The 11,465-nt window shown below is 40.0% G+C and overlaps 1 protein-coding gene across 3 annotated transcripts; it reads right to left on the reverse strand.

The window, feature by feature from the left end:
• Nucleotides 1-308: 308 nt before the first annotated feature.
• Nucleotides 309-4,818, reverse strand: LOC122982516 (twist-related protein 2-like). 3 transcript variants are annotated; one of them, XM_044351864.1, is made up of 3 exons: nucleotides 3,581-4,818; nucleotides 2,899-3,153; nucleotides 309-1,312 (listed from the first exon to the last, which is right to left on the reverse strand). In XM_044351864.1, the coding sequence occupies exon 1, from the start codon at nucleotides 4,271-4,273 to the stop codon at nucleotides 3,626-3,628; it is 648 nt and encodes a 215-aa protein (XP_044207799.1). In that variant the 5' UTR covers nucleotides 4,274-4,818; the 3' UTR covers nucleotides 309-1,312; nucleotides 2,899-3,153; nucleotides 3,581-3,625. The 3 variants fall into 3 exon arrangements, with proteins under 3 accessions (XP_044207799.1, XP_044207798.1, XP_044207797.1); XM_044351863.1 differs by having other exon boundaries at nucleotides 3,427-4,817; XM_044351862.1 differs by having other exon boundaries at nucleotides 3,311-4,817.
• Between the last annotated feature and the right edge of the window lie 6,647 nt (nucleotides 4,819-11,465).

Below are 11,465 nucleotides of genomic sequence, written 5' to 3' on the forward strand. Positions count from 1 at the left end.
GAAATTACAAAATGTTATTCTACGAAGAAGAGAACATCACCAGCAAATGATCATGTATTGAATCCAAAGTCAGTTGTGAAGAGACAAAGGTGACTGGCCTAACAGGATTCTTCTTTCAAAAGTCCTCTGTGTTTTTAATACACGGAGGGGAGGCAGCTATGTGCGATGTCTCTATCAAAGAGGGTGAGTACAGTTTGTTAGCTTAAAGTCCAACCAACTAATAACAAATATGTAGAAACTTTAGAAAATTGAGTACAATGGAGGTGCACAGTAATATTATGAGTACAGCTTTAGTGACCGGCGCTAACTTTACCAATTAAACACAGAATTTAATGAATATAGAGCTATATTGTCACAATGTAATGTTATGAGCATGTACATGCACAGTGTTCTTTACCTCTCACAAAGAGGCAGTAAGAAAACAATATTGTGTTTAACATGCCGGGCAAGGAATTTTTCCATTAAACTTAAACTTAAAATTACTGAAACCTTGCTCAAGCATTAGGATACACAGCAGTAAACCTGCAGGCCAGCGTCGCTTAACTGAAAAGATCAAGCTACAACTCCGAATTGAAGTCCAAACAGGCTATAAATATTCCCAGAGCCCTTAATTGCACATTAACGTGTTCTTTTTGGAGGAATTAACTGTTCCTGACTGACCAGGCAAAGGCACACAGACCTCATTAAAAAAAAAAGAGTGGGTGAAGGAGGGAGGGAGTTAGAGAGAGAACAAGAGAGACAGTTTAACAAGAGAGACAGGAGACAAAGAGGGTGTGGTACTTGTATAAATCTTTGCACCTTTCATCATCCAGTTTTACCAAAAACAACAAGAATCTCACTAATAGTTTGAGGACGGTTTTATTTTCAAGACAGTCTCAAACTATTAAAATGATATACATGCTGCATGTCCAGGGATTTTGCCTTACACACCGCCTATTAGCCTGATTACTGTCTGAAGTCTTGTTCCTTAGCTGCAGATTTTAGAGTCTTTTACACTGACAGCTATTATATACGTTTCCTTAGAATAACATCTAGGGAAAAGTAGTATGACGCAAAAAAAATTAAACACAAATACTTCTCAATACTTCTCAAAGAATGACAGTTCTTTGTTGGTTAACTTGTCAAGAGAAAATGTCCTCTTTCAGTCCACATCCTGATCAAGATGCCTTTTAATATTCTTAAATAGTCCTTTTTCCAAAAGTGAGGTACCTAAAATGTTTCCACTTGTCTCAAAGTCCACATGACTAGAATGGTAAAATGGTAGCATGGAGCAGAGATGAACAGGGAAGATCACAGTCACTTTATTCAGCAGCTGGAAAGACAAAAAGGCAGACATGTTACTGTGGTAACTGCTTCAGGTTACTTATATTCATTTAAAGTATGTGTGTGTGGGGGGGACATTTTATCATGGACATGTGAATAAGACCCTTCCAAATTCTTCCAAAAAACCATCCACCAATCCATCGAACCATCGACACAATATAATTTCACATTTCCAAGGTTGCCACAAGAGGAAGATAACTCCTCTTTAACTTCTTTTAATTCATTTAATGAATGGAAAAATAACATGAAATAAGAGTTACATTTTTGATACAAGGTGATGCATTGAACTGTAACATTAAACTTAGATTCAGTATTGGCATACATTGAGCCATGCACTTTGGGCCATAGTTGTTGCCAAAAATCACTGTTCAAAAAAGTTGATACCAATAAGTACCAGCAAAATTCATAGCTGTCACTGTCAGTAAATAAAGGAATTCTGTATTAGGTTAACGCATACTCAATATTAATCTCCCTGATTCTTAAGGCCAGTCACCCTCATTTCATATACAACATGCGCACGGGCTGCTTTTCTCTTTTGACCAAAAACTGAATCTTTTTAAATGTCAAGTGTCTTCTAACATGTCAGTGAAGGTTAGCCTTCTGAGACCATGCTGACTGTGGGGCTCAGTAAAAGACTGGAGCTGGAAACATTAGCTACCTCCCTGGGACACTCTAATTATAAGTTGCAGGGCTTCATGCATATTGGCAATGATGGAAGAAGTTGTTTGTCATGGATATGTACCAAATACAAATAGCATGTCTCTTGCAGTTTGGTTGTTTATATCAAATGAAAGCTAAATGTTGCAGATTTACTGTGCATTAGCTCTCCTTCATGTAAGCCAAAAATCAGTGGTACGATAATACAATACTGGATTTTTGTTGCTTTAGAGCATGTATATAATTTGGCAATTATGGATGTCTTAAAGAAAATGACTTTTTTTTAAACTCAAGATATAGGGGAGGGAGGTGGGAGGCTACACCTATGCATGTGTGCATATTTGTGTGTGTATAAATCAGCTCTCACCTCCTCCATCACTCCCAGTGGTTTATAGGAGCCCAGCAGGGAGCCACATCAGCCTCCCCTTTGATGGTGACACGCATGATTCATAGCTTTTAGAAACCGTTTGTTTTCATTACGCCTCCTCGTCAGCTCGCTGTAGCTGTATCACGGTTTCATGCAAACGCAAGCAAATTTGGGCCAGAATGAGAGGAAAGAATTTCAGAGGAGAGTTTTTTTGGCACTAGAAGAAACAAAGGGGCTTGGTTTGGGTATAAAGAGGAGAAACTTAAGTCAGGACGACGGCTGCCCACGGCTACTTTTTCCACCGTCGTTTGGGTTCAGAGGCGGTCAGGGATTCATAACGTGTCAGAGTCTTGGAAAAGTAGGAGTTGAAAGGGTACTGAAAAATTCAAAGGTCCATTCTCTCCTAAAACATTCAATTTAGTCTTTCCAGCTCTGACTGTCCTCTAATCCCTCATCTGCATTCTCTAGTTGTTGCTCTTTATATATTTAATAAGACTATATACTTGCTAGCCCCAGAAATAAAGCGCCAATGTAGCTGAAAGAATGCATACCTATAATGATGGAGATGGTAATGATGATCATGATAGTGATGGCAGTAATGATGATAAAAATCGAGGCTGATGATGAGGATGAAACCAGAGGTCAAGCTTCAGCACCCAAGGAAGCCAAGAGGTCCAGCAGAATGAGCCATGCTGTCATGTGGAGGCAACATTTAGGACAGGAGGTCCTTAACCATCTGGCTCGAAATGTTGTTGATACAAGTCCGGCTGTTTTTGTCTCTCACCTGTCCTGTCCTCCATTGTGATCTACATAAACAGAGTACAAATGGTGTAAAAAATCCTTTAAAAAGCCAAAAATCATACACTGAGCACAGTGTATGATATATTTCTTGAATGCTACAATTGCCACACATGAGCAGTAATGAGTAATAGCTGCTTTTGACAAGCACAAAAACAAAAGTACCTCAAGAATCCATAGTTGTTCAAATGTTTGAATATATGTGGCTTGACAATAATGAAAAACTACAATTTTTTATGTAGGGGTAGTGGTTTAAAAACCAGCTAAATCCAAATGCTCACATAAAACTACTGGAATCTCTTCTTGGTTTGAGTCAAATAGTCTTCCCATCATCACTGAGGCAAACAGATGATGTAAGTTGAGGTGTTAAAATAGTGTGAGTCAGCCCTCCACATCAAGTAAGTTTATTTCCCTGTCATGAGGAATTTATCATACATTTTATGGCAACAGTCAAAAGACAAATCCTGCTTTCCGGCAGGGCTAGTGACCAGCAGACATGGTCGACCAGGCTCCCTCCATCCTCCAGACCGAGAAGGCGTAGCTCAGTTTCTCATGGGCCAGGTAGTTACACCCAGCCAGCTTAGTGTCCATCTCGTCGCTCTGCAGAACCTGGTACAGAAAGTCAATGTAGCGTGATGCTAGTTTAAGGGTCTGGATCTTGCTCAATTTGTCAGAGGGAAGCGTTGGAATTATTTTACGTAAAGAGGCGAAGGCTTCATTCAGGGATTGTGTCCGCTGGCGCTCCCGGATGTTGGCGATCACCCTCTGTCCATGTGGGTCCTCGAGGGCTGAGAGATCCCCAGGACTAGGACCGGGGACAGGAGAAAGGGACGGGCCTGAGGAAGGAGGTCGATGTTGAGGACTCCTCTTGAGTCTTTTGGGTCCAGTTGGGGTGTAGATCTGGATATCGTCCCCTGGCTTGACCTTGCCATCATCTAATGATGTGGTGGCGATAACCGTGGTAACATGATCCTCTGTATGTGAGCCTGTCTGCCGTTTATGCCCGGTGATCCCCGGTGTTGCTACAACAACGGGACAGGCGTTAGAAGGTGGTCTTCCTGTGTTCTCCGCACTGGAAACCACCTCTCCCTCAGGGTGGTCACCATTGGATTGCTCCTCCTCTCTCATACTTGGCCACGTTTTTCTCTTCTTCTCTCTCCTTTCTGTGACTCCCTACTCCTTTTAATATCACTGGTTCTTCTCTCTTTCCTTTGGTATGTCTCTCTCCACTCCCCCTCTTCCTCTTTCACACAGTTTTTCTCTGTCCTGTTCTGTTTGTCTTCAGGAACTCCCTCTGTTACGTCATGTGCTTCCTCCAGCTTTCTGCTGTGTTGTTCTTCTTCTCCAACAGTTATCAGCTTTACATTTTGTTACATCCAAACATGCCAAGCCAAAATGGGTGAATAATCACCACTCAATTTTGGATTCTTCTTCATCTACACACGTGAAAAACCTGCCAATGATCACTTCCCAGCCTCTATGAGTGTACGCTGCATCGGCAAACCAGGCTGTTTTCATGTCTCACTCCTGTAGCTGCATGTGAGTCGACAGCAACCTGAATCTGACTTTTTAAAGGGAGGGAACCGTGAAACTTACAGCTGCCCACCCATCTGACTCGCTGATTGGTCCACAGGACTTTTTTTCTGGACAGCTGAGCTTAAGACAACAGGAAGAATGAATCTTAAACGATTGGCCCGATCAAAGGGACGAGGCGGAGACAAAGGTGTGTCGTACAGCCAACCAAATCGAACCTTTGTGACGTTTGTTTCTTGTCATAGAAGTTGCCCAAGTTTATAGGTTCCAGATTTCCTCTGAAACAAGTCCTTACCATCCCCCCTCTTGCTCCCTGGTTCTCTGTCCTCCCCTGCCTCCCCTCTTTACAACTCAGCACCATCATCGGTTGCTTTCCATTTGAAAAAATGTTTCTGTAGTTCGGACAAAAGAAAGAACTGCATAAGAAGCTCCACGTGTACTTTTGTTTCCTTCTTGAAAGTTGAACAAATTTTGTCTACATTCTTCTGCCACATTGCAACTCTGTGTGCTTTAAAAATAGTGACATCTGATGATTTTCTTAACACGTAACATTTCACGCAGATGGAGTAATGGTGAGAGACTTACTGTATGGTAGTGAATTAATTCTTTAAATTTGCAAAAATAAGATTTTATCTCATTATTTTTTCTTATTCTCTATGGAGTAAAAAATTGACATTGTTGCAATTGTAGTAGGTCTTCCATCATCAGAAATAGAAGATCAACAGAAATGTGAGAAGTAGATAAAGAGAAATACTGGAATACAATAGTATATCCTTTTCCCATTACATAAACTATGGCCTCTAATAAGCATTACGCAAATAACAAAAAAGTATATTTGCTGTGCTGTGAATGTACAAAATAAAGATCTATTGAATAAATAATTGGATAAACTAGTACAAAAATATTAAAAGAACAGTATGTCGTGTTAACAGAGATCTTTTTTTGTTTGTGAAACAACAGAGATGGTGTGTTTTATTTTACTGGCAGTGACTTGGCTTTAGTTTCTAAGCGCAGACCTGGAGGGAAGAAGGAGCTGGCATTCAGGCAGCTCTGCAGCACTGAGGTCCAATCACAGAATTAAGGAAAGAATGAGTTCTGTGGATCGAAAGTGAGGCCTGTGGGACGTTATGTTACTTTCATCTGCTGAGCTCCATCTAGAGCAAGCCTAGGTCCAGGTCCAATGTGAACTTTGCAGTCCAAAGTTCTGGGTGAGCCTTCAGCATGGCTGACAGCCAGTTCCCCACAAGAGAAGATCTATTGTTAGCGTTTTGCTTTTCAAAGACAAGATGCTTCCGTCTGATGAAAACACTGTGAAAAAGGTTTTGTACAGGCACGCTTAGTGTTAGGACACAGAGCTGGAAAATCTTAATGTCAGTCCCTCCTCTCTCTCTACTGAGTCAACTCAAAGATGGCTCAAGTCCACAACAAGAAGAGAAACCTCTATTGTCTGACCACAGATGATATAATTTCTCTTATGCACACGTCAATGCTCACCACGACAGTGTAGCTGTGTTTTTGTTGCCACAACAATATTTGTACTAGTATGTGTTACAGCACATGCATAAAGGTGCTGGCACTGGAGCTTGGTGAAGCTCCTCAATGTTATCTTCTTCCACATCATTTCCTTTTTCTACTAAAACTTGCATTTCTGTCTTGGCAACAGTAAATTAATCAGTTCAACAGTAAATAAGGTGAATATATTCCCACTCTCTTATTTACTTTAATTAAATTAACAAGCCCTGCTCATTCAATTAAAAAGTTGTTTTTTATAACTGCCCCTCAAAATAACAGGCGTTTTCTGATCTGATGCCTCTATCAGCAGGACAATGTGTCTGTGCATTGCAAAACACCTCTGATGTTACACAGCTGTGGTTAAGGTTGGGTTAGTTTTAGGCATAAAACAACTTGGTTAGGGAAAAAATCATGTCTTGGGTTACAAATACAGCTCTGTTAAGTTTAGGGGGGCTTTTTCATTATGGTTACAACATTGTGGTTAAGGCCTGGGAATGGGTGGGAACATGGTTAATGTTGACTGTCAAAAACAGGAAGCAAACAGTTGGCTTCGATATAAAAGTCTGATGTTGTGTTGACCTATCCATCCACCCTGACCTCCTGCAGACTTTGTGGATCTATAAGATACATATTCAATAGGCGGACTCTGGTCCAGATCTGGACCAAACAACAATTTAATCTGAACCGAAAACAAAATTTCACCACAACCTGACCCAGACTGCTTTTGAGTGACATATCGCTATCACGTCACCTCACCTGTCATCTTTCAGCCAGCTGCAAGTCACTGCAGGTGGCAAGGTAGTTAAAATGACTTGTTAAAAACTAGCTGATACAAAGAAGAAAGGTTGGCAGGGAAAAACCTGTGTTTAAGGATGAGCAGACTGAGAAAAATGTGTTCATTTTGCCTGAAGGAAGCTCAAGACCTATGTGCTTAATTTGCAAGGAAAAGGGAAACAGTGCAAGGAAACAGTGGCCATAATGAAGAGTGGTGATGTAACATGCTACAACGACACCAAACATTCCCAATTTGAACAAAACTATCCCAAAAACACAGAGGTAAGAACCACAAAACTGAACCAATTGAAGTTGTCGCATCAAGGCTCTAGCAAAATAATTGTAAAATCAAACATTTTCAACAACATTGCAGAACTCATACTGCAGCAGTCTCATTAATGTACCAGTAAACCAATGTCTCCTCCTGGCCATTGCATCTTTTTATGCCCAAGTTGGTTACACAACAAAGGTGTCATGTCTCCCATTAATACAGAAATACTGTTCATGGACATTCTTCTGGAGTTTTTGTACTGAAGTATCATCAAGAAATGCACCCTTATTGGACCTTTGATACAGTGGAAATTTGGTGAGTGGATGTCTAAGACTTGTATTTGAGTACCCTTATTACTATACTAATAACACCATACCGCCTCCCTTTCTCCCAACACACAGAAGTTATGATTACTATGGCCACTAGAGGTCTTTGTCACATAAACATGTCATTTTTGAGATATTTGCTGAAACGACTGATGTTGTTGTTTTTTTTCTCTCACTTGAATACAGACAAATGTGTTTGTCAATTAATTTCAACCTTGTGAGACTTGAAAATAGATAGCAGTGCAAAGAAGTGCAAGTAAACAGTCTGCATGGAGAGTTAATGAGGAGCCAAGCAGCCAAAATGTATTTTGGAGCTAAAATGCCTTTTAAAATATCAAGGTTCAGAAATTGTGAGACCTGGAACAACAACAGCATTGTGGTCAGGACATGGTAGCACTTAAGGTAGCAGAACATCTGGTTATATCTCACTGCCCATTCCTCCTAGAGCTTAATCATATGTGATTGTGATTAGCTGATAGTTTCTAAGACTGAAGATTAAACAGTGTACTCTTTATCACAACCTCTGGTCATCAACTGTTTACATTATGCAGGATTGCACCAAGGTATTTTTGTCTACTTGTTCTGTATACTGTACATAGTTTCAATGTCAGGTCAGGGCAGATTTAAGACTTGAAAATTTACCACAATCTGTCAAAAATTTTGATTGAAATGCAAGTTTGTTTCTGTTCATTGCAGGCAGACTGCAGACATCTATGAAATCACAAGCACAAGATGCAACCTGCTGCTAGAAAATATATTTTAAAAGACCCAGATTTTTTACTCTAAAGTGAGCTGACTATCATATGGAGTGCTGAAATGAAACAGGATTAATTCTCTTCATGTTTGCATTGGTTTCTTCTCATCCTAGAAATATTAGATGACCAACTGGCACTTCTCATTGCTCCCAAATAGTGAGGAATACACATTATTTATCCCATTGAGATTAATTAAGTTAAAACTTAAAGGTACCTTGTCAAGTTTCTGACCACTGGTAGCACTATGAATCATTGTTTTTGAAAGTGGGCCCCCATTTAGTTTGTATTTCATGCAATCAACACATGCATCCACACACGCATGCAGCAACGCAATCCTGCAGATACTTTTACACTGTTTCACTGATCAACAGATTCTGGCAGTTGTGCTGTAATTCACATGGTTGCAAATGGGTCTTCCAAATGGACAATGACCCCAAGCATACTTCCAAAGTTGTGGCAAAATGGCTTAAAGACAACAAAGTAAAGGTATTGGAGAGGCCATCACATGGCCCCGACCTCAATCCAATAGAAAAATTTGTGGGCAGAACTGATAAAGCATGTGCAAGCAAGGGAGCCTAAAAACCTGACTCAGTTACACCAGTTCTGTCAGGAGGAATGGGCCAAATTTCCAGCAACTTATTGTGAGAAGCTTGTGGAAGGCTACCTGAAACGTTTGACCCAAGTTAAATAATTTAAAGGCAATGCTACCAAATACTAACTAAGTGTATGTAAACTTCTGACCTGCTGGCAATGTGATGAAAGAAAAGCTTAAATAAATCATTCTCTCTACTATTATTCTGACATTTCACATTCTTAAAATAAAGTAGTGATCCTAACTGACCTAAGACAGGGAACGTTTGATACGATTAAATGTCAGGAGGTGTGAAAAACTGAGTTTCAATGTATTTGGCTAAAGTGTATGTAAACTTCCAACTTCAACTGTATGTCTCTGGCCTGATGAATGTAAGTCCAATATTCAGAGGTGAATGAAGAGTATGTGAGCAACAGTATCTCAAACTGACGAAACTAAGCATGCAGTCACACAATGATCAAATTAATATTAACATTAAGTCTGGTGTTGAGTAACTAGAAAAAATTACATCAGAAAGCCAGAGTTAAAGTAACAAAAGAATTAGAGTCCTTTTCATCTTCCTCTCTGTAAACATCATCAGATTGTGCATCCTCTCTCTGGGCAATGGGACACCTGTGATGGATCACAACTATTTACATATCACAGCTTCCTTGAAACTGTTCCTTGCTTGCTAAAAATAAATACCTCAGAGCCAGAGGAATGACGGAAAATGGATATCAGGTCTTGATATAAACACACATATATTGGGACGGGGGAGAGGGGAGTGGTGGGCCATGCTCACAATGCTTTGTGTTGTATGGGAGGGCCCCCCGGAGGCTAAGGGGGTCTGGAAAAAGGGGAAAGAACACCAGACCCTGTCTGTTTGAACTGCACGCTTAAATGAGGACTTAGCATAAATATTTCCACCATGAGAAATGGGAGAATGTTATCACATGTGGAGCTTATATATACACGCACGGCACACACACACTCACTTGAAAATGCATGGGTTTACAGTGCAGCATGCATTTACCCAGAATATACAATATAAACAGAAGGATATCAGGTATAGTACCTGGTAAAATGTTGTTTGTTATTTTGTAAATATGGAACAGCACCTCCTACTTTAAGCCTCTTCATTAAACCCATGGACAGGACCTCCAGGAAAACAAGTTCAGTTGCCAGAGGAGACTGTATTGTCCCATATAGATACAGGAAACATGGATATCAGCTTTTACTGTGCGATCTTTGGAATAGTCTGTCTATGGAAATTGAGGAGCTGTGCTGCATACATTTTTAAAATCAAACTTAAAATCTGATTAAAATCGAGCGGCAATTACCATGGCTTGAGGCTGAAGCCAATGCAGAAGTATCTTTAAGTGCAATGTCACCTATGGCTTACATTAGATGCTGGCTACAATTGACTCCTATTCAAAAAGCATCACCTTCTCTCTAGAAATACTAAGTCCATCATTTTTTTTATGAGTCATTATGGTGTCAGTTGCTAGATTTGGACCCTCTAATAAGTGTGCTGGTGGTCATTTTGGAAATTATTGCTTCATTAGAAGACTTATAGTAGCTTTGATGTCTGCCATGTGGTCATTGATTGACAGCTGTGATTGACAATTTGCTCACCTGCTGCTCTCCCCTGCTCCGGGATTTGTACAGAGTCAGACGATTGTCGCAATATTTCGGTAAGTTTAAGTTACTTGATTGCGATACCTGCCCTGTTAGCACAATTTAGCCAAAAGAGCTAATGTTAGCTTTGGTCTGAGACGCTCCTTATTTGGAAGGTCCTCGCTCCAAACAGAAACGATGGCACTGATCATGAGCTGCAACTCTGGGCTTCAAACTGGCTCAAATGCAAACCAATGGGTGACGTCACACCTCGCTACGACCATCTTTATATACAGGCTAAAATCTACTTAGATATGTACTCATAAAGTATGTTTTTTATTGATTGACTCTAACTTGTTTACAATGTTTTATACCTGTCTGATTGTTTACAATTGTTAGGTCAAAGAGTTGTGATACATGTTGCCCATTTCTTTTTCCTTTTATTTTTATTGCAACTCTACCACGCACAAGGTGTTAAATCAATTTGTTGATTTGTCAATTTGTATCATGAAGGTGGTTTCAAATTAACTGTTGAGCTAACCCTGGCACATTTACATTTACATTGTTGTTAAAATATTAGTGTTGAGTAATGTGCAAAGTCCCTTATAAGCAAACAAACTAATAAATAAATCCACAATCTACCCAAATTTCACAAAGTAAGAATTTGTTGCAGGACCTGGGTTGGATTAGACAGAGTTTGTGTTATTAGAGTCTTTTCTTTTATTGGGGAAAAAACTGTGTACTATAAATTCAAAAATGGTGGCTGACTGTATGTCAAACAAGTTGAAATTAACCTGTTTGGCCATATTGGACTGTCCTAGAAAGGAAAGGGTCAACCAGTGGATGTAATGGACAGGGGCGTCACAGCTGTGGGTGTTAGAGGTATTGTGACACCCGCACTTTCACAGAAACATAATCCCACCCCCCCACTTTTTCCTGAGGAAGTCATTGATGAAACGAA

The sequence above is a fragment of the Thunnus albacares genome, chromosome 5 (assembly GCF_914725855.1).
Source record: "Thunnus albacares chromosome 5, fThuAlb1.1, whole genome shotgun sequence".
Classification (NCBI taxonomy): domain Eukaryota; kingdom Metazoa; phylum Chordata; class Actinopteri; order Scombriformes; family Scombridae; genus Thunnus; species Thunnus albacares.